General features: G+C 41.8%; 1 protein-coding gene across 5 annotated transcripts in view; it reads right to left on the reverse strand.

The window, feature by feature from the left end:
• The window catches only part of golga4 (golgin A4), a 53,238-nt gene extending 36,406 nt beyond the window's left edge, over positions 1-16,832 (reverse strand). For 2 of the 5 annotated variants that reach the window (XM_014180011.3, XM_014180010.3), the window contains exons 1-3: positions 16,281-16,832; positions 9,261-9,341; positions 447-566 (exon numbers count right to left, since the gene is read on the reverse strand). In XM_014180011.3, coding sequence (XP_014035486.3) covers positions 447-566; positions 9,261-9,341; positions 16,281-16,361 — 282 coding nt within the window. In that variant the 5' untranslated portion in view covers positions 16,362-16,832. The remainder of the gene's footprint in view (positions 1-446; positions 567-9,260; positions 9,342-16,280) is intronic. The other 3 variants (XM_014180012.3, XM_014180013.3, XM_014180014.3) reach the window with 3 other exon arrangements.
• Positions 16,833-26,866: the final 10,034 nt, after the last annotated feature.

Consider the following 26,866-nt stretch of genomic DNA (forward strand, 5'->3'; position numbering starts at 1 on the left):
TATAGTTAACTATACAAGAGTTTGGTAGGATTTCAGGGGCAAGCAACTATAAAGGATAACTAAAGTCAAAAGGGGAATTGGGATACCATCCATTTCTGTGAATTCAGAGACAACTGAAAGAGAGACTATTGGATAACAACAAACCGGCATACTGAAGAAAGCACAACAAGCTTCTATCCCAACAGTCACATTTACAAACCGACAATCACTCCCAAGGGATTAGATGCAAGGTTAGGAGGTGGTGAGATGCCTTCAAGTTACGAACATCAAAGAAAACAGATAAGGAGGAGGAAAAGACAGAGAGAGCAGGGTGCAAGCAGTCTTCACTGGTTCTAAACAGCAGGCCAGCTCCTCTACCCTCTACCCAGGAGCGAGGAAAGGAAAACGAGAGGGGCAGGAAGAGGAGAGGAGGCAGGGGTGGGTGTGAGGGGGGGAACCGAACTCACCGCACTGGCTACCTGAGCAACCTGAGCCTGAGGTGCTTTGAGGGGTGGCTTTGATTGGTCCAGAGCAAAGATAGTATACTCAGAGAGAAAAGCAGGTTCGGCTATCATCCCGGCCAGCACCTGACCCCAGGTCAAAGGTCAGTGTGTCAACGGGACGACAGATGAGGGGGGGGGGGGACAGAGAGCAATGAGAAAAACAACACCATGAGAGTGAGTGAAACAGTGCTGAGGAGAGTGTAGTCTCTACCCAGAGTCTCTGGAGAGACACTGGTCAGAGAGAGAAAACGAAAGGGAGAGAATCTGACAAAGAGACAGAGGAAAAACACAGAGAGAGAGCGAGAGACTGGTCAAAGAGAGACAGAGAGAAAGAAAAGATGGAAAGAACACCCAATCAACATTAGGGCTATGTGGCATTTACTGAATTTGACATCCTAGTATCTGTGTCCTCCATTGTGAAATAGCCTTTCATGAGAATGATAGAAAGGTAGGCCTAAATGTTAATATCTTGTCTTTTAAACGAGGATGTCCAAGTCATCATTAAGCTAAAAAAATTTTAGGCTAATTTGCCTACATTTTTGTGGGGCACAGAAACAGTGAAGTCAAAGGAGTAAAGGCTGGAGCTGACGGTGAGCTAGAGATGATTTGAATACGATGAGGAGGAAGAAGATGCCTCTAGGCTATCTGAAGCCATATGGTGGGGATGGCCTTCCTTCAGGGGAGATGATAAACCCGGGTGCTGTCAAAGGGCTGGAAGCCTGAAACATCTAGCCTACAATTCACTGGCTGGATTTGGTTGGTGAATATCTTAGGCTTGAGTTGAGATTTAAAATGCAGAATCAATCAGAGGTAGCTTATTTCTTACAATGGATTTTGAAATGGATGTGTTGAAAATAAAGTTGTTTAGCCTATGATCTTTGGCAAAATGTATATATTTTTATCTGACGACGTGGATATGCCAAATTGGATTTACTGTACAAAACACTATAAGTCAAAGTTCTAATATTAAAAATGTTGCTGTATTTATTGCCATTCATTGAGATCCATCCACCTACACCTTAACTAAAGTTAAAAGTCTGTCTCAATTGATCCGAGTTCCACCAGCAGTCTTCAGACGATGATTGATTGTAGAAGGCCTAATTGCTGCATAATGGCCTAGACTACCTCCTCTGAGCAGTCTACCTGAGAACACGTCACTTCACTTGTTTAGACTACATTCCAAAGGCAGAGGTCATTAGAAATAAACTTGGCATGCCGACACATTGTGGTTCACTCATGGAATTAATTGAAGTACTATCCTAGACCTGAACAATAAAATAACCAAACAATTGGCTAGGACTTGGTGAAGACAGTCAAAAAGGTTTAGCTTCTTTTCAATAGTAGCAATATTTCTTAACCCTATTCATTTGGTAATTTATTGGATAAAAACTTAGTTTTCAGGCCTAATAAGTGATTGAAATTAAGCAGGTCCTTAACTGAACCCCTGGGACCCTGAATGGTCTGACTACTTAGTCCCCAATTTCCAATAATTAGGCTAAATTGCCTCCATCCGTGTTGGTCATGGTTTGTTTTAATCAGCTTTAAAATCGATGCAGGGCTGAGACTTAAGGGATGATACTGGTTGCACAGTTTATCCTTTGAGTGAGGCTACAGAAACTTTAAACCCTTGGATATGCATTAGGGCAGTTTTATGATGCAGCAGAGCATGGCGGCGTAGTCCTCTGGAAGCACTGCAGACATAGGCCCAAGTCAGGGCTCTTGAATTCAGGTCCTGGAGGGCCAAAACACTTCTGGTAGCAAACTGCACTCACCTGGGGCCTTATTTATCAATCATGCAAAGGCACAAATCTGTGCATAAACCATGTGTAGGATAATTTCCACGGAAAGTGTGAGATTTATCAATATGAACGTTTGCTTGAGAGTGTGTGTAAATTTAGACAGCCATGCCAAGTGGTGGAATAAGGGAACTGCTGCTTGTCAGGCGTAGAATGTGGAAAATATATCTTGAAAATGTCTGAATAATTTTCAGTTTCATTGTAATTCCATTGTGAATTCATGCAACATATCTTGACAGGCATATCATCTGACCACCTCAGTGCATTTGTTACGATAATAATCCATATAAACTACAGTAATTTGTTAAATAAGAGGCACGTGTGAAAGTGAAACCACTGTTGAAATACAAAAAAATGATTTGATAATAGGAAATCTAATTAGGCTGATCTTGCTCTGTTGGAAGATTTGTCACACGCTGCATTTAGCAGAGAACGTGTTTTTAAGAGACAGGTGTGACTTTTTTTTTGCAGAAAGTACAGATTGGCTCATCTGATATCATTTCCCAAAACCAGTCAAAGAATTTTTGCAAGGATTTAAGACCTACTTTAAAAAGGCAAAGACATGCCATTCTGGTGCACATCCAAGTGCTATCCACCCTCGGGTTTTTGGCAACGGACACTTTTTAGCGGGAGCTTGCTGAGCGGCATCTCACAGCCCTCGATGAGACAATGTTTTGAATGCAAATCAGCAGCAAAACAAACTAACATACAATTTCCATACACCATCGCACAACAGGTTGAAGTCAAGAGGATTTTCTTTGCCATCAATGGGTTCCCAAATACGAACGCCGCAAGACGGCAGAAACGTCACCATAAAAACACCATCCCAATGAGTTCAACTGCAGTACCAGTCAAAAGTTTAGACATCTACTCATTCAAGGGTTTTTCTTAATTTTTACTATTGTCTATATTGTAGATTAATAGTGAAGACATCAAAACTATGAAATAACACATATGGAATCATGTAGTAAGCAAAAAAGTGTTACATAAAAATATTTTATATTTGAGATTCTTCAAAGTAGCCACCCTTTGCCTTGATGACAGCTTTGCACACTCTTGGCATTCATGAGGACCGCCACAGGAAAGGAAGACCCAGAGTTACCTCTGCTGCAGAAGATAAGTTCATTAGAGTTACCAGCCTCAGAAATTGCAGCCCAAATAAATGCTTCACGGAGTTCAAGTAACAGACACATCTCAACTAGAGGTCGACCGATGATTTTTCAACGCCAATACCGATTATTGGAGAACCAAAAAAAGCCAATACCGATTAATCGGCCTATTCTTTTTATTTATTTGTAATAATGACAATTACAACAATACTGAATGAACACTTATTTTAACTTAATATAATACATCAATAAAATCTATTTAGCCTGAAATAAATAATGAAACATGTTCAATTTGGTTTAAATAATGCAAAAACAAAGTGTTGGAGAAGAAAGTAAAAGTGCAATATGTGCCATGTTAGAAAGCTAACGTTTAAGTTCCTTGCTCAGAACATATGAAAGCTGGTGGTTCCTTTTAACATGAGTCTTCAATATCCCCAGGTAAGAAGTTTTAGATTGCAGTTATTATAGGAATTATAGGACTATTTCTCTCTATATGATTTGTATTTCATATACCTTTGACTATTGGATGTTCTTATAGGCACTTTAGTATTGCCAGTGTAACAGTATAGCTTCCGTCCCTCTCCTCGCTCCTACCGGGGCTCGAACCAGGAACACATCGACAACAGCCACCCTCGAAGCAGCGTTACCCATGCAGAGCAAGGGTAACAACTACTCCAAGTCTCAGAGCGAGTGACGTTTGAAACGCTATTAGCACGCACCCCGCTAACTAGCTAGCCATTTCACATCGGGTACACCAGCCTAATCTTGGGAGTTGATAGCCTTGAAGTCATAAACAGCACAATGCTTGAAGCATTACGAAGAGCTGCTGGCAAAACGCACGAATGTGCTGTTTGAATGAATGCTTACGAGCCTGCTGGTGCCTACCACCGCTCAGTCAGACTGCTCTATCAAATCATAGACTTAATTATAATAAACACACAGAAATACGAGCCTTAGGTCATTAATATGGTCGAATCCGGAAACTATCATCTCGAAACAAAATGTTTTTTCTTTCAGTGAAATATGGAACTGTTCCGTATTTTATCTAACGGGTGATATCCCTAAGTCTAAATATTCCTGTTACATTGCACAACCTTCAATGTTATGTCATAATTACGTAAAATTCTGGCAAATTAGTTTGCAACGAGCCAGGCGGCCCAAACTGTTGCATATACCCTGACTCTGCGTGCAATGAACGCAAGAGAAGTGACACAATTTCACCTGGTTAATATTGCCTGTTAACCTGGATTTCTTTTAGCTAAATACAGTGCCTTGCGAAAGTATTCGGCCCCCTTGAACTTTTCGACCTTTTGCCACATTTCAGGCTTCAAACATAAAGATATAAAACTGTAATTTTTTGTGAAGAATCAACAACAAATGGGACACAATTATGAAGTGGAACGAAATTTATTGGATATTTCAAACTTTTTTAACAAATAAAAAACTGAAAAACTGTCCGTGCAAAATTATTCAGCCCCCTTAAGTTAATACTTTGTAGCGCCACCTTTTGCTGCGATTACAGCTGTAAGTCGCTTGGGGTATGTCTCTATCAGTTTTGCACATCGAGAGACTGAAATTTTTGCCCATTCCTCCTTGCAAAACAGCTCGAGCTCAGTGAGGTTGGATGGAGAGCGTTTGTGAACAGCAGTTTTCAGTTCTTTCCACAGATTCTCGATTGGATTCAGGTCTGGACTTTGACTTGGCCATTCTAACACCTGGATATGTTTATTTGTGAACCATTCCATTGTAGATTTTGCTTTATGTTTTGGATCCTTGTCTTGTTGGAAGACAAATCTCCGTCCCAGTCTCAGGTCTTTTGCAGACTCCATCAGGTTTTCTTCCAGAATGGTCCTGTATTTGGCTCCATCCATCTTCCCATCAATTTTAACCATCTTCCCTGCCCCTGCTGAAGAAAAGCAGGCCCAAACCATGATGCTGCCACCACCATGTTTGACAGTGGGGATGGTGTGTTCAGGGTGATGCGCTGTGTTGCTTTTACGCCAAACATAACGTTTTGCATTGTTGCCAAAAGGTTCGATTTTGGTTTCATCTGACCAGAGCACCTTCTTCCACATGTTTGGTGTGTCTCCCAGGTGGCTAGTGGCAAACTTTAAACAACACTTTTTATGGATATCTTTAAGAAATGGCTTTCTTCTTGCCACTCTTCCATAAAGGCCAGATTTGTGCAGTATACGACTGATTGTTGTCCTATGGACAGAGTCTCCCACCTCAGCTGTAGATCTCTGCAGTTCTTCCAGAGTGATCATGGGCCTCTTGGCTGCATCTCTGATCAGTCTTCTCCTTGTATGAGCTGAAAGTTTAGAGGGACGGCCGGGTCTTCGTAGATTTGCAGTGGTCTGATACTCCTTCCATTTCAATATTATCGCTTGCACAGTGCTCCTTGGGATGTTTAAAGCTTGGGAAATCTTTTTGTATCCAAATCCGGCTTTAAACTTCTCCACAACAGTATCTCAGACCTGCCTGGTGTGTTCCTTGTTCTTCATGATGCTCTCTGCGCTTTAAACGGACCTCTGAGACTATCACAGAGCAGGTGCATTTATACGGAGACTTGATTACACACAGGTGGATTCTATTTATCATCATTAGTCATTTAGGTCAACATTGGATCATTCAGAGATCCTCACTGAACTTTTGGAGAGAGTTTGCTGCACTGAAAGTAAAGGGGCTGAATAATTTTGCACGCCCAATTTTTCAGTTTTTTATTTGTTAAAAATGTTTGAAATATCCAATAAATTTCGTTCCACTTCATGATTGTGTCCCACTTGTTGTTGATTCTTCACAAAAAAATACAGTGTTATATCTTTATGTTTGAAGCCTGAAATGTGGCAAAAGGTCGAAAAGTTCAAGGGGGCCGAATACTTTCGCAAGGCACTGTATGCAGGTTTAAAAATATATACTTGTGTATTGATTTTAAGAAAGACATTGATGTTTATGGTTAGGTACACTTTTTCGCGAATGCACACCGCATCGATTATATGCCACGCAGGACAGGCTAGATAAACTAGTAATATCATCAACCATGTGTAGTTAACTAGTGATTATGATTGATTGATTGTTTTTTATAAGATAAGTTCAATGCTAGCTAGCAACTTACCTTGGCTTCTTACTGCATTCGCGTAACAGGCAGGCTCCTCGTGGAGTGCAATGTAAAGCAGGTGGTTAGAGCGTTGGACTAGTTAACCGTAAGGTTGCAAGATTGAATCCCCGAGCTGACAAGGTAAAAATCTGTCGTTCTGCCCCTGAACAAGGCATTTAACCCACCGTTCCTAGGCCGTCATTGAAAATATGTTCTTAACTGACTTGCCTAGTTAAATAAAGGAGTAAAAAAAAAAAAAAATACGGCAAATCGGGGCCAAAAATACCGATTGTTATGAAAACTTGAAATCGGCCCTAATTAAATCGGCCATTCCGATAAATCGGTCGACCTCTAATATCAACATCAACTGTTCAGAGGAGACTGTGTGAATCAGGCCTTCATGGTCAAATTGCCTCAAAGGACACCAATAAAAAGAAGACTTGCTTGGGCCAAGAAACACGAGAAATGGACATTAGACCGGTAGAAATCTGTCCTTTGGTCTGATGAGTCCAAATCAAAGATTTCTGGTTCCAACCGCTTTGTCTTTGTGAGACGCAGAGTAGGTGAACGGATGATCTCCGTATGTGTAGTTCCCACTGCGAAGCACGGAGGAGGTGGTGCGATGTTGCTTTGCTGGTGACACGGTCTGTGATTTATTTAGAATTCAAGGCACACTTAACCAGCATGGCTACCACAGCATTCTGCAGCGATACGCCATCCCATCTGGTTTGCGGTTAGTGGGACTATCATTTGTTTTTCAACAGGACAATGACCCCAAACACACTTCCAGGCTGTGTAAGGGCTATTTGACCAAGGGGCGTGACGGAGTGCTGCATTAGATGACCTGGCCTCCACAATCCCCTGACCTCAAACCAATTGAGATGGTTTAGGATGAGTTGGACCGCGGAGTGAAGGAAAAGCAGCCAACAAGTGCTCAGCATATGTGGGAACTCCTTCAAGACTGTTGGAAAAGCATTCCTCGTGAAGCTGATTGAGAAAATGCCAAGAGTGTGCAAAGCTGTCAACAAGGCAAAGGGCAGCTACTTTCAAGAATCTAAAATATATTTTGATTTGTTTAACACTTTTTTGGTTACTACATGATTCCATATGTGTTATTTAATAGTTTTGATGCTGTCACTATTATTCTACAATGTAGAAAATAGTAAAAATAAAGAAAAACCCTTGAAAGAGTAGGTGTGTCCAAACCTTTGACTTTTGGTACTGTATGTGAAGGCTTCCACTCTTAATGCGCAGGTGATAGGCTATATGATGCGCAAAAGACATTGCTGAATGTGATGGTACGCACAACTCTTTCATTCTGCATAAAAGCAATATTGGCCTAAACGCCTACAGGAGGGAGCTGTCGAGGATGGATGGCTTATTGGTGAGTGTTGCCTACTCATTTGAAGTAGATTTGTCATTGCTAAAGCAACTCATTGTCTTAATGGTCTTCTCTATGTTGCCATGTTTTTATTGTTACTGGTCAAGCCACAACTGAGCGAGTCAAATACAAACTTTTGGTTGTACTCAATCTCTGACACTAGCAACTCACCTCGTTGTATATTCCCCACAGGCTTTAAAGGGGGGAATTTGACCATATATCGAAATGCATGACCAGTACACAAGCACTGAGAACAATTGGTATTTATCAATGGTTATGTAGGGGAAAATGACAAATTAAACATTTCACTTAAGAGAACGATCTATTGTTATTTGTTAGTGTTTTTTTACTGATACAAACGTGTCTTTGTGTGACTTAGTCATAACACTGGGTGTATAGCTAAGAGACGTTTGGATGCGACTGCAGCATGTGACACATCCCGTTTTACTATCTGCAGGAACTCAGCTGTGTGGAAACGTGCAGGAAGGAACAGACAATGGTGTGAGCTGTGGCAACGTCAGCTATCTTAATCTGCAGACAAGCGAATCACCTTTTACACCATGTTCCCGCCCCTGTTTCCACACATCTGCTAACCACCACGTAAACAAAGACGTTGTACTTTCCTATAAAAGCTGAAACCCAACTCTGTTCATTGGGCCCTTAATTCTGCACGATTGAGTGATTGTTAACTGCTCCAAGTTGTTGTTTGAAGAATCTACAGTCTCTCTTCTTTTTGGTTAGAATTTCCATGATAGTTACCTCCTACCGGTCTACGTATGAGGCTCATAGGATTATTTGATAAATCACACCTTTTCTATTCGTACGAACATTCTAAATTCCGTTCGGAAGTAGTATTTTAGAATAGCATATACGCAATATTGATAAATGAGGCCCCTGGTGTCCGAGGTCTGAATCAGTCCCTGATTCGAAGGAGAGGGTGAAAAACAGAAGTTTTTCGGCCCTCCAGGACCCGAGTTGAAGAGCCCTGGCCTAAGTCATCAATCCAAGAGGTGTTGGAGGAAGAGAAGGTAACCATGGCTTTGGGACCTACACATCATATCATCTATGTCTAATGACAAACATTAAGGGACAGTTTCCTGAACACAGATTAATCTTAGTTTCTAGAACCTCCATTGAAAAGTGTTTTGTAGTCTGGGCAGGACTAGGCTTCATATGTTTCCGAGAAACTAGCCCGAAGCGTAAGATCTAGGACTAACATAACATTATTGCAAGCAATCCTTACAAGAAAGTGATCCTAAGAAGGCAGTGCATACTGTAGGCCTATTTCTCCTGGCTGCACAAGTTGCTGTTGCAGTGTAGAGCCAAAGCACATCAACAGAAGACTGTAGTGTATGTCAGATGATATTACATACGTCATTGAGGCTCATGTCTTACCTCTCTATCACTAGGTGAGGCTGAGGTATCTTGGTGCAGGGAGGGGTGTGTGTGGCTGCTACGTCTCTCTCCAGGGCCCATCTTAGGGAAAATTATTGATATTTATCATGATATAAACAACACATTTGTCCAACATGTTCAAGTCCACAGAGTAAGGATTTCACTCTACACAAGAAATATGCATCTGTTAAAGCTAGATAATATTGATTTTTTCCTTGGCTATCTTTAGGTAAGATTCTAGTGTTGACTCACTAAAAGACCAAGCTACCCTTATTAAACAATAGGCTACTATTTTCTGTAAACATTGCCAGCTTGACAGACAGGTTTTATTGACACAGACTATGGAAACACATTACCTTGAGACACACAGACATCATGGGTTAAAATTAAATTATTATCCAGTAGGAGTGACATGCATGGAGCTGTCCAAATGAAGCCACCAGCTGACTGGCTAGACAGTTACAAGGAACTGTAGCTACAGTACTAACAAGTCCAGTCAATCAATTATTTAAAGATGATCTGGCTGGCTGGGACAAATGTAATGGTTCCACAGACAGCTACAATTGTTTGATTAAATGTAGACAAAACTAATGATTATTGTTCTGTTATTATGTTTTTGTTAAAGTCACATGACACTAGTATAGATTAGCCTAGCTAGCTAGCTAGACTTTGGTTCGAAGCTGCTCAGACACGACTCCCTAAAAACATGACACTTCGATACATCTACGACCGGAAGTGACTTTCCGTAGCATTCTTCTTTCTTTCTTTGTTGTACTTTTACCCATTTCTCCACATTTTCATGATGCCCAATAGGTAGTTACAGTCTTGTTCCATTGCTGCAACTCCGCTACGGAGTCGGGTCGAGAGCCATGCGTCCTCCAAAACACGACCCTGGCAAGACACACTGCTTCTTGACACACTGCTCGCGTAACCCAGAAGCTAGCCGCACCAATGTGTTGGAGGAAACTCTGTCCAACTGGTGACCTAAGTCAGCTTGCAGGCGCCGGCCGGCCAAACCCTCCCCAAACTCAGACGACGCAGGGCCAATTGTGCACCGCCTCATGGGTCTTCCGGTCAAGGCCGGCTGTGACACAGCCTGGGATCAAACCCGGGGCTTTAGTGACACCTCAAGTACTGCAATGCAGTGCCTTAGACCTCTGCGCCATTCAGGAGGCCCTTTCTTCTTCTGTGGATTTTTTTTAATAGCGGTTGGCAACCAACTTTAAGGTGTATTACCGCCACCAACTGGACTGGAGTGTGGACCAGAGACAGGGAAGGTCTATTCTTGCATCAAGGAAACAAAATACATAATTAAATACTACATCCCCTGAAGATTTCCCCAGCAGTTCACTTCATCTTGGCTCTTCAACCACATTATTTCTCCAATATAATAACAATCGCTCCCTTTCCCTCCCATATTTCTGGCATTGAAATAGAATGTGTTCCACTGTCTCCATCTCCACCTGTCAATGATTACAACTCCCAGTTGGATATGTCCCCACCAATTTCAAATGTACTATTGAGCCTTGTATGTCCCAGTCGAAGCCTTGTGACTACACTTTTCGCCCTTGTCGCTCAGCCTGAGGACCTCCCTACCCCCACCTTTTCCTGAACCTTATACAGGTGTTTTCTGTTTCCCTCCCTTTTCCACAACTCTCGCCATTTGTTTTTAACCAACCCCTTTGCTTCTGCTTTACTGATTGACAATTCCATCTCAACATTAGGATGTTTAAGAGCCTGCTTGGCGATATTGTAAATACTAATTTGTTCTTAACTGAATTGTCTACTTACATAAAGGTTATGTTTAAAAAATATATATATCAACAAAAAAATAAATAATAATTCTACTCCCACATGAGCTGGTACCCAGAGGAACATCAAAAACATCCCCATCTGTCTTACCCTTTACAAGCACTGCAAAACCTCATACAACACATCTGTCTGCTCCGAGACACAAATGGTTTTAAGCTCATCAGTGCGACACAGGAATCAGAGCAGATAACTACCCTGCCTGGCCTCACCTCCTCCACCCACTCTGCAGCAAAGAGTATGGCCATGAACTCCATTGTGTAAACAGATAAATGATCCATTGCTTTTTGTCACTGCCACCTTAAACTCAGGAACACTAAAAGCTGTTTGGGGTCCTTAGATCCATATGTGAATATGTTCAAGAAAGCATAGTATTGTGTTCTTAAAATGTTCACTTACAACTAAATCTACTCTTTCCTCAATAGCTCTTACCCTCTCAAGCAATCCTAAATCTATCACTGGCTGAGGGAGCAACCAAGGTGGGATAGCAGGAAGAACCACAGAGGGGCTAAACTCCCTCCCAAACAACCCCATCTCTCTCGCCATGCCATTGACTATCCACCCAAAACTTGTATTCGGATTTTGTTAGTATTCCCAGCACCATAGGAGTACCTTTAATTTAGGATGTGTAACCTTATGTCCTTGTAGATTTATACAATATGTCATGGTTAGTTGTTGTCTTAACTTTAACGGCAACTCTCTCAACTCTACCTGCATCGCTGCCACTGGGGATGTCCTGAGTGCTCCACAACATATTCTTTGGGCTTGGCACTGGATTACATCGAGCTTCTTTTTTTCTTTTAAAGATGTCTGAGCTGCTAATCCATATGCTACACTTCCATAATCCAGTGAGGACCTTAACAGCGCTATATATAGCATTTAACACCATTCTATCTGCCCCCCACTCCATTCCTGACAGGCAACGCATCATATTCAATATTTTCTTTCCTTTGAGATCTACTGTTATTAATATGCTCTGTCCATGTCATTTGAGTGTCAACCCAGACCCCCAGCAACCTAAACCCTCCCACCCTCTCCAGATTCCTTCCATACAGCTTCAAGTATATTTCCTCCACAACCTTCAAGTAGAAAAAAAGAACGGTGTTCTCAACTGAAAATTCAAAGCCCCACCTGAGGGACCACTGATCAACTTCACTAATAGCTTCTTGAACTTTCCTGGCTGTATGGGTAATATTTCTCCCTCTCTTCAACAGTGCCAAGTAATCCGCAAACAATGACCTCCCAATATCAGGTCTCACCTAGGATAACACATGGTCAATCATAATAGAGAACAAAGGACTAATGACAGTTCCCTGGGGGTTACCATTATCTACCTCGAAGCTTTCTGACAAAGAGCTCCGCACCCTCACTTCTATTGATCGGCCAAAAGAAAAACCTTTCCTCCAACCCCCCTGACATCCTTCCACGTCATATCAGGCCTTCTCTACATCGAAGGAAACAGCTACCACCTCCTTATTTGCCTGTGCCTTCCGTATGACTGACTCAAGGCACAGTACCGGATCCATCGTTCCCCTGCCTTTTCTGAACCCACTTTGATCTGATGACATTAGTCCTCTACTCTCCAGAAAGTAAGTCAGCCTTTCTGTTATCATCCTTTCCATAAGTTTACATACATGAGATGTGAATGCTATCGGCCTATAGCTTGAAGGATTAGTAGGGTATTTCCCTGGTTTCAGCATCGGCACCACTAAAGCCTGCTTCCAACTTCCAGGCAGTTTCTCTTCCTGCCTCACCTTATTGTAAAGGCACAATACTTTCCCCATTGCAGTGTCACTGAGACGAACCATCATGATGTAACATCTCATCCTCCCAGGATATGCTACCCCAGCTTAATCTAAAGTTCTCTTCATCTTAGCCCAGATAAAAGGGGCATTCAATGCATCCTCCACCATCGCTCTCTGATCCAGGACCTCCAGATGTTCTCCTCTGACCCTCTCTCTCCCACGCTGCCCCTCTTCTGTCAGATTATTTGAGCTGTGCATCTTCACAAATGCCTGGGCTAACATCTCTACCTTCTCCATATCTCTCACTGCAACCATCTCCCCACTTTTCAGCACAGGGAGATCCCAATCTCATCTGACCCTACTCATCTTCTAAATCATCCCCCAAACCTCTCCTACAGGAGTCATCCTGCCTCTTAGCTGTCCTAATGATCCTCCTTACTACTGCTTGTGCTTGTTTATACGGAATCCGGTGCTGGAAATTATGGGACCTTTTCAACATTCTGAAAGCCCGCTTCCTACCTTTCACAGCTTCTCTACACCAGGGAACTGAGTTACTCGTTCGCCCTACTGTACCCATAGGAATCACTTGGCTTGCAGCCCTTACTATTGCACCTCTTACTCTATCATTCACTGAATTGAGATCAACCTGAGATACCTCCTGTTCACTCAAGTCCTGAAACTGACCCCACTCTGCTTTCCCAAATATCCATCTCCTCAATCCATTTGGGTTCCTGAGTGACGCAGTGGTCTAAGGCACTGCATCTCAGTGCTAGAGGCTTCACTATGGAGACCCTGTTTCGAATCCAGGCTGTATCACAACCGGCCATGATTGGGAGTCCCATAGAGCGGCACACAATTGGCCCAGTATCGTCCGGGTTTGGCCGGTGTAGGCCTTCATTGTAAATAAGTATTTGTTCTTAACTGACTTGGCTAGTTAAATAAAAGGTTCAATTAACAAAAATGGAATGTCCTACTGAATTTTCCACCCTCATTTCCACAGTAGACATGATAGGATAGTGATCACTACCCCCTGTAGATTCCTCCAAAACCTCCCAACTACATCTACCTGCCAGTGAACTTGAGATCAGAGTAAGATCCAGAGCAGATTCATTTCTAGTTACTGGGTCAATCCTGGTTCCCCGGCTGTCATTTAGACTCAAGCCCTTTCTCATCACGTAGTTCCTCCAACACTTGTCCATTTACATCTATCCGTACCCTTCCCCAGAGCGTACTATGAGCATTAAAATCCCCACACCACATTACCCGTCTCCCATCTTAACCTTCTACATTCCCAAGGACCAGCAACTCTCTTACAGGGATTATAACATTTCACTATGAGCATATTCTCCCCTCCCAACCACTACATAATCCTTTTCAACTCCCTCTCCCACATGCCTATATGGGATCTCCCACTTTATAAAGGTAGCACACCCCCCTCCTCCCCCATCTCTACAGACTGCAACATAACCTTGTATTAAAAAAATCTAGAGTAGGTTTAAGCCATGTCTCCTGGAGACATATCACATCAGTTTTGGCTGGTAACTCCTCAAGAAACTGTTGTTTGAACTCTTGCCCATTAGCCATCAAACTTCTGGCATTCCATTGAAGGATTAACATCATTATGACAATTAACCAATAAATGATTCCTGGCTAGAATGATTCTCAATCTTATTGAGGTCATCCTGTACATTTTCCCACGTCAGTCCTGTGATCCCAAGATACTTCACTGCCTGCTCCACTACGATCAGTATCTTCTTAAGTCTTAGATTGTAATTTCTATGTGCAATTGATTGCTGCTATCACAAATGTAACAACCTTCCTCATGTCTCCTGCCAGTCTTGTGTTCTCCCCCATTCTGCTCACTACATCACGCCCAACCTGCAACCCGACCTATCCTGGAATACCTGCTCTTCTAGGTTCCCCGCTTGTTTCTGTGTGAACTACTTCACTGCTTCTGCATTGGAGATTTTACGCTCACTCCTCACCTGCTGCACTTACACCTGTCTTTTCATCACTGCACAACCCCCATAAGCCACACTATGGGTTGATAGTAGTTACAGCACTTTAACTGGACCCAGTCTCCAGATTCCCCATCCTTTACACACTGCCACCACATGCCCAAACCTTTTGACAGTTATTGTAACAATGGTTTCGGAACATAAGCTCGCACATGATAACTCATAACCAATCCTACGTTTTTCTGGCAGTACCTGATCCTTAAAGTTTAGTAGCACTGACAGGCTATCCACCTTCTTCCCATCTCGTATCATCTGAAGGCACTTTGCCTCATTAAGAGAGCCTCCCTTCAAGTGGTCCTTTATTTACTTCACGTTAACAATTTCTGGAACTCCTTTAATAACTCCCTTCACCCACTGCCGTCCAGTTTGATCCGGTATGCTACTATCCACCGCACGTTTAAAAACCTGCTTGAGTTTGAGCGCCTTCTCATACTGTTTAACATTGATACACACCACCAAACTTCCATCACAAAGAACTTTAGCATACACAACCTCTCCTACTTTACTCTCCAACTCCCTAGCCAACACGATCGGACCGCCATGACTCTACCCTCATCATTAAATTTCATCAACACCTTGAACTCCACTTCTCAGTACAACACTGAAAACGAACCTCCCTTATCACTACTGTCCCCCAACAAGACCTGCAAAGGCTCCTCAGGCTTCATCTTCTTAACCTTTACTCTCACTACTCTACCTCCACCTTTTACCACTCCACTTCTTCCCATTCTCAACTCCTAACCCCCCTAGCTACCTTTCCATTCCTCTCTGCTCATGTCACAGCCCAGTGTTGCTCAAACACCTACACAGGACTTCACACTCCAAACGATAAAAAAAAATATCACTGGCTTTAAACGTTTAGTAGCAGGTTAGGAGTTCTTATTATACCTCTGTGGTTAAAATAACATATGTTGCTTTCAAGACAACTGGGAACTCGGAAAATCATGACGTCAGCGATTTTCAGGTCAGAACTCTGCCAGAGTTGGAATTCCAAATTGGAGGACCATTCAAAAGATTTTTCCCAGTCCGAGCTTGTTTTCGTCCATGTTCCTAGTGGCCTTGAACACACTGAAGTCTGAGATTTCCGAGTACCCAGTTGTTTTTGACGCGGTATTACGCAGTAGATTAGGATAATTAGGCATTCTGCTAACCTGCAACAAAAGGGGTCACTTCCGGTTGTAACTGTATCGAATTGACGTGATTTTAGGGAATCGCCACACTTTCGGTTCTGAGCAGCTAGCAACTTAGTCGTTTTGCAGAATAGTGGGAAGATACTAGACATTTGAATGTGGCTATGGTTGTTGTGTTTTAGCGAAAACATTAAGGTAGCAAACCAACTAGCCTAGCGCACTAGTAATCTAGCTAGCTAGGCAAATCAAAATACTTGTTTCTGCCCTAGCTACCATGACATAGTTCGAACAGCTGAGTTTGACAACTCCTATACCAACCTGGGCCTGTTGCGGTGACTGCGCATTCCTTTGCGGCAATTGCTCCTCGTTTATCTTTTGCTGCTTTAGTTTCTTGAACATCTTTTCACCCAGATGTTGTTACTTCCAAGCGAAATGTATTTTATTGTAATGTAATTTCTGTATTTAGTATTATTCCTGGTTACTCGTCTCTTCTTGCAGGTGACCAGTGTAGCGCGCATGTGCAGCCGACGTGGAGCAAAATGAGCGACAGAGTATTAAGCTACGGCGAGCAGAGTGGGACAAACAATGCCAGTGTTGCAGCGTTCACATGCTAGTCGGTACTAGATTTCAACAGACAAAGGGGTGACACAGTTGGTGCTTTCATGACAACTGGGAACTCGAATTAAAACGAGGTCAAATCATGATTTACGTGATTTTCAGTACGCCCGCGTTTCCGAACTGGAATTCCGAGTTGGATGACCGTTCAGAACGATTTTTCCCAGTCGTGAAGTTGGAAGTCTGAGATTTCCGAGTTGTTTGATCGCGTCATGTCGGGAACTCGCTCAAGTCCGAATCATGGAGTCTATTCATCACATGGTTAAACCAGAGTACACACAGGCTGGCTAAACCTAATGCGGATTTAAAAGAATTGGGAATTTGGTAATCTCTGACTTCAGTTTTACTGTGTTTGATTTCGGGGTGTTAGACACGTCCTTGTTCAATCTTTAGTATTAGCAGAAATTGTGGATACAATGACGATGTTGCTCGTGTCTCCGACATAACAATGGGAGATGTTGTCCACAAAGTCGGAAGGCAGGCGGTGGAGGCGAGACCAGATGGGAACATTCTAGCAAATGAGCGGGCAGATGGTTGCCGTGCACTTATAAGTACACTCGTAACACCCGAAGGATTTTAATACTTATATTCGACCAAATAAGCCGCACGTAGCAAATTAGCAATAAAAAAGTGTTGACCAAATTCAACAATCATTGACCTCCATACAGAAAATCCTCACTTCATGGGCTTAGTTTTGTAGACAGCTTTGGTGCGGAATAAACCTTCTAGCTTCGTCTCTTTCTCTAGTATCACTATTTTATTAGAATCCCCGTTAGCTGTTGCTACTCTTCATGGGGTCTACACAAACATAAAATATATGACATAGGCTAATACAGAACATAGACAAGAACAGCTTGGTCCTCAAACCCCCCTCAATGGTCATGCTGCTCCGCTATGGTCATTCCCCCACACCCTCTAAACAGTCTTTGCTCTTGTTCCACCCCTATTGACATGTATTTATTCATCACTGCTACAGTTATGATGCATATAGTGCTATTTATATTTGTGTTGTTTTTTGTTACCATTTACGTTATTTCATTTCACTTAGTCCTACAAGATTTTCACTGTACCCTGCAATCACACCTGCAACCATGTACAGGTGACTATTAAACACTGAATCTCTGAATCTTAAGGACAGAACTACATACATCTAAATACATTTAGGCGGCTAGCAACGCTAAACATGTCCATACCATGTTTTGTGTGAGCTAACGTAAAGGTGTGGCTAGCCATGCTGTTTTCAGTTGAATAGTTACTGTTAAAATGTAACAAAATAGCTTTTAAATCAACTTCTGTTGGTTGCAGCCAGGGATGCAGCATGACTTGGGGGTGTATCCTTTGTGTGAAGATGCAGTGGAAGCTCTGAACAGATGAGGGCACTGTAAACCACTAGATCGATATTGGCTTAACAAAACTACAGTAATGTGACGTACACGCATCTGGAACCAAACATTTGCATCTGGTAGGTATAGTCAGAGATTCTATACCATCTCTGATATAGTATCATAATAGTAAAGTCTGAATATTATCTCGTGAATTTGACCTATTTGTGGGGTGTCCACAACAACCTAGGCCTTCATGAAAACATTTGACCACATACTAGGCTGCAGTAGTTGTTTTACATACATTGTAGTGCAGAGGTGCATTAATCATTCCAGGTAGGCTATTTATTAGACATATTCCCCAATATCTCCTGGCTAGACTCCATATCAGATCTATTGAAAATACATTAGGCCCTATGTCTTGAAACTACAAAGATACAAAATTGTGTGATGTGGATTGTAAGTCAACTCCTGCTCCCTCTTTACCATTTCCTCTCCTGTAGCCATAGCTAGCTCTTTTCTAAAGTTGTGGTATATTTTAACCCACAGTAATAAAACTGGTCCTGTAGATGCTGTAAAACGCCAAGTAGATTGAATCTCAATCAGAAAATTAGCTTGTTCCTGATCTCTATCTAAGATGTGATTGCATAAAATGTTAGATCCATATTTATTGCCTGGCAAAGTTAATGGCCTCCAATATCATCACTGGCACCCTAACTTATAGAAAGACCCACATTTAATATGAATATGAATAATAATAATAATAAATTGCATTTCTATAGCACTTTTCATAGAGTCTCAGAGCAAAAATCAAACAAGCAATATACAGCATCATGACAGGTCAACCAATAGAGGCCAAGTCATTGAAAGCTGTGTCCTCTGAAGATAAAGAGAGTCAGTTCATGGCTTGAATGGAGATAACTGGTCAGAGCATGGTAGATGATGGTGATGGAGTCTGCTGATGATCGTGTAGAGGGCAAGTCTGGGAACCAGCCTGACTCTTAAAGCCAGTCTTATATGTAGTATAGTTAATGAAGTAGTGAAACTTTCCTTGTAAAAAAAATAACCAAAATAACTCCCATGCAATCAACAAGAACCTTCAACCAATGAGCTCCACCATTTTCACTGACCCATCCTGTTTAACACTTTCTGAAGATACCTTTGTGAAAAACTAAAAATGATGATGTCAAAGAAACCTTATTTTCCCTTTTCTTGAGAAGACGGTAGTGTAAAGGTGTTGTCGGCTGTGCGCATCGTTGAAAGACATCTGACCATGGTGAGGGTCAGGATTCCTCGTCCACATAGATTCCAGTGGAATCCTGATGGGTTCCTCGTAGACAACAATTTGTCCCATATTATTCAAACCAATGCGGTAGAATCCATCATAAGGAGGAATGGTCTCAGAGATGTCTCCTCTGGCCAAAGTGTCCAAAATCGCTCCTGCAGAGCAGCCATGTATACTGGACCCGAAGGATAGCTGGACATACAGTTCAAGTCAAGAGTTTGGAAACACCTACTATTTCCAGGGTTTTTCTTTATTTTTACTATTTTCTACATTGTAGAATAATAGTGAAGATATCAAAACTATGAAATAACATATATGGAATCATGTAGTAAACAAATCAAAATATATTTTAGTTTTGATATTCTTCAAAGTAGCCACCCTTTGCCTTGATGACGGCTTTGCACACTCTTGGCATTCTCTCAACCAGCTTCACCTGGAATGCTTTTCCAACAATCTTGAAGGAGTTCCCACATATGTTGAGCACTTGTTGGCTGTTTTTCCTTCACTGCGGTCCAACTCATCCCAAACCATCTCAATTGGGTTGAGGTCAGGTGATTGTGGAAGCCAGGTCATCTGAGGCAATGCTCCATCACTCTCCTTCATGATCATACACAGCCTGGAGGTATGTTGGGTCATTGTCATGTTGAAAAACAAATGATAGTCCCACTAAGCGCAAACCACATGGGATGGTGTATCACTGCAGAATGCTGTGGTAGCCATGCTGGTTAAGTGTGCCTTGAATTCTAAATAAATCACAGACAGTGTCACCACCAAATCACCATCACACCGCCTCCTCCGTGCTTCACGGTGGGAACCACACATGCGGAGATCATCCGTTCACCTACTCTGCGTCTCTCAAAGACATGGCGGTTGTAACCTAAACTCTGACCAAAAGGATAGAATTTCATCAGTCTGATGTTCATTTCTTGGCCCAAGCAAGTCTCTTCGTCTTATTGGTGTCCTTTAGTAGTGGTTTCTTTGCAGAAATTCAACCATGAAGGCCTGATTCATGCAGTCTCCTCTGAACAGTTGATGTTGAGATGCAATGGTTCATTGGATCAGTCTACAACTTTGCATATACACTGCTGCCATCTAGTGCCCAAAGTCTAAATTGAGCCTCGACTCCTAAGTGCTATAATGGCCTTTCTCTTGTATTTCAAAGATGATTGCAAAAAATAAAAAATGCATGTTTTTATCTTTTGCATTATCTTTTACCAAACCTAATGTGTTATATTCCCCCGACATTAGGTTTGGCATTTCCTCAAAATTCTCCGACATTCTCCGACATTTCCTCAAACTTCAAAGTGTTTGCTTTCAAATGGTATCAAGAATATGCATATCATTGCTTCAGGTCCTGAGCTACAGGCAGTTAGATTTGGGTATGTCATTTTAGACGAAAATGGAAAAAAAGGGTCCGATCCCGGAAAGAAATTCCAGAAATTTACTTTTAAAAAGGCACACCTGTTGATAGGGGGCAGTATTTGCACGGCCGGATAAAAAACGTACCCGATTTAATCTGGTTACTACTCCTGCCCCGTAACTAGAATATGCATATAATTGTTTGATTTGGATAGAAAACACCCTAAAGTTTCTAAAACTGTTTGAATGGTGTCTGTGAGTATAACAGAACTCATTTGGCAGGCCAAAACCTGAGAAGATTCCAAACAGGAAGCGCTCTCTCTGACTATTTCTTGGCCTTCTTGATCATCTCTAACCAAAACAGGGGATCTCTGGCATAACGTGACATTTTCTAACGCTCCCATAGGCTCTCAGAAGGCGCCAGAACGATGAATGGTGACTTTGCAGGCCATGGCTGAAAAACAGTAGCGCATTTGGATAGTGGTCGATCTGAGGACAATGAGACTGGAGGCGCATGCACGAGCCAACACCATGTTTACTTTCTCTCTCTTTGAACGAAAACAACGACTCGTCGGAACATTATCGCTTTTTTACGAGAAAAATCGCATAAAAAATTGATTTTAAACAGCGTTTGACATGCTTCGAAGTACGGTAATGGAATACTTTGAATTTTTTTGTCACGAAACGCGTCGGGCGCGTCACCCTTCTTTACCCTTCGGATAGTGTCTTGAACGCACGAATAAAACGCCGCTATTTGGATATAACTATGGATTATTTGGAACCAAACCAACATTTGTTATTGAAGTAGAAGTCCTGGGATTGCATTCTGAGGAAGAACAGCAAAGGTAATCAAACTTTTCTAATAGTAAATCGGAGTTTGGTGAGTACCACACTTGGTGGGTGTCAAAATAGCTAGCCTGTGATGGCCGGGCTATCTACTCAGAATATTGCAAAATGTGTTTTCACCGAAAAGCTATTTTAAAATTGGACATAGCGAGTGCATAAAGGAGTTCTGTATCTATAATTCTTAAAATAATTGTTATGTTTTTTGTGAACGTTTATCGTGAGTAATTTAGTACATTCACCGGAAGTGTTCGGTGGGAATGCTAGTCACATGCTAGTCACATGCTAATGTAAAAAGCTGGTTTTTGATATAAATATGAACTTGATTGAACAAAACATGCATGTATTGTATAACATAATGTCCTAGGAGTGTCATCTGATGAAGATCATCAAAGGTTAGTGCTGCATTTAGCTGTGGTTTGGGTTTATGGGACATTATATGCTAGCTTGAAAAATGGGTGTCTGATTATTTCTGGCTGGGTACTCTGCTGACATAATCTAATGTTTTGCTTTCGTTGTAAAGCCTTTTTGAAATCGGACAGTGTGGTTAGATTAACGAGAGTCTTGTCTTTAAAATGGTGTAAAATAGTCATATGTTTGAGAAATTGAAGTAATAGCATTTCTAAGGTATTTGAATATCGCGCCACGGGATTACACTGGCTGTTGCGTAGGTGGGACCCACCTAGCACATAGAGTTTAATTGAAATACATTCTAGGTGACTACCTCATGAATCTGGTTTAGCGAATGCCAAGAGTGTGCAAAGCTGTCATCAAGGCAAAAGGTGGCTACTTTGAAGAATTTCAAATATAAAATATTTTGATTTGTTTAACACTTTTTTGGTTACTACATGATCCTATATGTGTTATTTCATAGTTTTGATGTCTTCACTATTATTCTACAATGTAGAAAATAGTACAAATAACGAAAAACCCTTGAATCAGTAGGTGTGTCCAAACTTTTGACTGGGACTGTATGTTCGCTCTTTGATGGCTGGTGTCAAAGTTAAACACGGACAGCTAAATTGTGCATCTGCACCTTTTTCTCCTTCCTCTACGGCAAAGGCGGCTTTCTCAGAGAGAAGACGCGAATAAGGAGCGCTGGCTTTATATGGCATCAAATCAGCTCCATGATTATCCACTTCCACATACTTTCGGGCACTACTCCGGGCTTTCTTGAAAGGTTCATGTAAAGTTCACGGCTCCACGCTGTCTCAACAGTGGTTGGCATTGAGACTCCCGTGGTAGTGGTAGGCATGGGGGTTCAGTCTAGATCGGCTTGGTAGGTGTGGTGGATGGTGGCGGTTCAGTCTGGATAGGCTTGGTTGGTGTAGTGGATGGTGGCGGTTCAGACTGAAGTCTCTGTATGGACTTGGGCAGCGGCTGTCCACATTTGTCCAATTCTACAGAAATGTCAGTGAGGAGTTCTTCAGAGATCTTCAGTTGACCCTTCAGTCTCATGGTCTGTAAAAAGTTGAAGGAGGACTAGAGAAAATCACCATAGAGACTGTCTTGGACATCTGAACCACACCAGTAGGCCTATGGCACTGAGGCACATCAAGATTATTGTCAGCGTCGTCCAGATTATCTCCATCGTTGTCAGATGTAGCTAGTGTCTGCTGTGTTTCCCCATTTGGCGATGAGCTCCCAAAAATATATTTTGCAACCTTTAGGAGCTTTTTCAGACTCATTCGAGTTGACTGGCAGCCATTTCCATCAATCGACATTACAAGAAAGGCATTCATTTAGCATAATTTGAATGTATATTCTACATTACCATGGCATTCCAGCATCAGTTGATAGAACATTCAAAATTATCATAAACATTATTGCATCACAATACCATGCTTTTAACAGTCAAATTGTGAGAGTTAGAGGCTCTAAGCCACTTCTATAGATTATATGTGTATGGTCACAACAAAACATATCAGAAATCTTGACTCGAATGAAGCCCATGTACAAGAGGTAACCTCAACGGAGAATGTGCACAATGTGTATTGGTGAAATTTCCAAAGGTTCAGCTGTATGATTTTGTTATTGTGTGATGTTCCTATGGAATATCTGGAATATCTGTGTTGGGTCTGCATACAGTATGAGCTTGTGTACAAGGGAGTTTGTTTGTGCATGGTCACTGGTCAGGCATGCAAATGACTCAGTGGAAATTCCAAATTAACAAGTCAATCTTGCTACTGGGTCTAAACACTTGATAATGGTATGACCTTAACTGTTCTTATCACAAGGCTGTAGGCCATGGGCATTCAACTCTTACCCTACAAGTTCCAGAGCCTGCTGGTTTTCTGTTGTACCTGATAATTAATTGCATGCACCTGGTGTCCCATGTCTAAATCAGTCCCTGATTAGAGGGAAATTATAAAAAAATGCAGTGGAACTGCCTTCGAGGTCTAGAGTGGAGTATGAGGACTATACTGTAGGTCATGATACCTGTCCATGCAGGGCAGTATGACTTCATCTTGCCTGGTTAAAATGTCATCAAATCAAATCAATTTTTATTGGTCACATACACATATTCAGCAGATGTGTCAGGAGGTCTATGTGTAGCTGGTGTATAGGAGTCAGGCGCAGGACAGCAGATAGGAGTAAATAAAAGTATTTTCCTCAACATATAATAAATGTAATACAAAAACAGAGCCCACAATAACGGACCTACCTATATAGAAACAATCACTCACAAACAAACATGTGGGAACAGAGGGTTAAATAATGAACAGGTAATTGGGGGATTTAAACCAGGTGTGTAAGACAAAGACAAAACAAATGGAAAGTGAAAATTGGATCGGCGATGGCTAGATGGCCGGTGACATCGACCGCCGAACGCTGCCCGAACAAGGAGAGGGACCGACTTCGGCGGAAGTCGTGACAAGATGTAATAGCAGGTGTAGTGAAATGCTTGTGTTCCTAGCTCCAACAGTGCAGTAGTATCTAATAATTCACAACAATACACACAAATATAAAAGTAAAATAATAGAATTAAGATATATATATATATATATATATATATATATATATATATATATATATATATTACAGCAGAAATACAGTAGAATAGAATACAGTATATGCATTTGAAATGAGTAAAGCAGTATGTAAACATTATTAAAGTGACCAGTGATTCCATGTCTATGTACATAGGGCAGCAGCCTCCAAGGTGCAGGGTTGAGTAACTGGGTGGTAGCCAGCTAGTGATGGCTATTTAACAGTCTGATGGCCTTGAGATCTGTTTTTCAGTCTCTTGGTCCCAGCTTTGATGCATCTGTACTGACCTCGCCTTTCTGGATGATAGGAGGGTGAGTACAGGTGCATCAAAACTGTGACTGAGAGACTGAAAAACAGCTTCTATCTCAAGGCCATCAGACTAAAGAGCCATCACTAGCCAGCCTACACCCGGTTACTCAACCCTGCAACTGAGAAGTTGCTGTCAGCTGTTACCTCTTCTTATCCCACCCACGCACGCACGCACGCACGCGCACACACACACACACACACACACACACACACACACACACACACACACACACACACACACACACACACACACACACACACACACACACACACACACACACACACATTAGCCCACCTCTTTTCCACATGATCACATCTGAAAACACTGCATCATCCGTGGACACTACTGCATGGATTTTTTACTGGATGCAACCTTGTAGTTTATTCAAGGTTTAAAAAGGTTTCTAAAGTTAGTAATTAGCACTTTAAAATGTCAGACTTGATTTGCCCTAACGAAGAGTGTATCAACCCTAACAAAAAATGTCCATTAATTATAATCCACATAATAATTAACTTTCCTGTTGCTGCAGTATTATTTTCCTGCTGTAGCAAACTGGCTCAAATTAAGATCCTACATCTGTATATATGTTCTCTTCAGAGCACAACATATAGCCTACCATTACGTGTTGACTCTCCTGTATGTCATTGCTGTGCTTTGGTTTTGAATACTATCAATAAAACCCAATAGCACATACAAAACTCTACAGTAGCACTGCAATGTTGAGGAAGGCTGCAAGTAGGCATTTCACTGTACCGTTTACACCTGCTGTATCCTGTGCTCGTGATGAATAAACTTTGATTTGATTTGAGTAGCCATAATAGCTTTTGTGCAACAAAGAAAACAAACACCCTCTCATAGTACTTCCTTTCTTGCACTAACATACTACTTACTATGACTGTGAGAAGTGGTTGTTGTACCTATAACATCTGTGCCTTAAGATTAATGCACTAACTGTAAACTCCTCTGGATTAGAGCATCTGCTAAATGACTGAATTGTAATGTATATGTAAGTGCTGTTTAGTGCAAGGAGTTGGCTAGAAGGTCAGAATAATGGACATTACACTCTTGTTGAAACACATGTAGACTAATTGTACTGTTGTCTCTCCACAGTTGGATTCCGGGATTCTCCGTCCTCCATCGCTAGGATCCATCAAATCAAATGTAATTTCGCTACAGCATAATAGGGATGGCTGCCCAGGTGATATCTTTGGCCAGACTCCCAGAACCTGTTACAATGCAACAGTCTCCTGTGGTAAAATTCCTCTGTCCTACTATCACAACACACTCTCAGACCTGCACACACGTACACACACACACACAAATCCAAAGATACACACTCTACATGCTCCCCTGACATCCATTAGTGTTTGTTCAGCATGCTACTGCACTTTCTGTGTTGTGGTGCCGTGTCTCTGCTTTGTGCTGTTGTTATTTTCTTTTGTTACCTATAACAGTGAGCAGCAGGCTACACAGGTACTGGTTTAAAGTGTTTCTTAGCATGGCAGGATACCAAAAAATAACAATAATTGTGTTACCATGAAATAAATTACTTGAGTGACAGTAATGTAGACAGTAAGACAGTTTGTGTGTAATCTACCACTGTTCCATTATGTGTAATACAACTTCGTCTCGGTCTAAACAACACCCGTGCCAATATATCCGCCATACACCGGCTTCTCAGGCATTATCACTTAAATGTACCACTCAGCAGGTAGCCTAGTGGTTAGAGCATTGGGCCAGTAAAAATCTGTTAAAAATCTGTTGTTCTACCTCTGAGCAAGGAAAACAAGGCAGTTATCCCACTGGTCCCTGGGCACCGAAGACGTGGATGTCGATTATGGCAGCCTCCTGCACCTCTCTGATTCAGAGGGGTTGGGTTAAATGCGAAATAAACATTTCAGTTGAATGCATTCAGTTGTACAACTGACTAGGTATCCCCCTTTCCATTTCTAATTTTGTGTGTAATCTACCACTGTTCTTTTGTGTGTAATCTACCACTCCCCTTTGTGTGTAATCTACCACTGTGTTAAATTTAGCATCAGCATATCATTAAAATCCCCTATATCAGTTTCCCAAGAGTAAAATAACAGCACAGATATGATATCCCACAGTTCCTTCTTCATCAAACTGCATGGAGAGTTGTTTTGCCTGTGGGCCAGTCACGACCCTGGTATTATCC

This window comes from Salmo salar, chromosome 28 (assembly GCF_965601325.2).
Source record: "Salmo salar chromosome 28, fSalSal1, whole genome shotgun sequence".
Classification (NCBI taxonomy): Eukaryota; Metazoa; Chordata; class Actinopteri; order Salmoniformes; family Salmonidae; genus Salmo; species Salmo salar.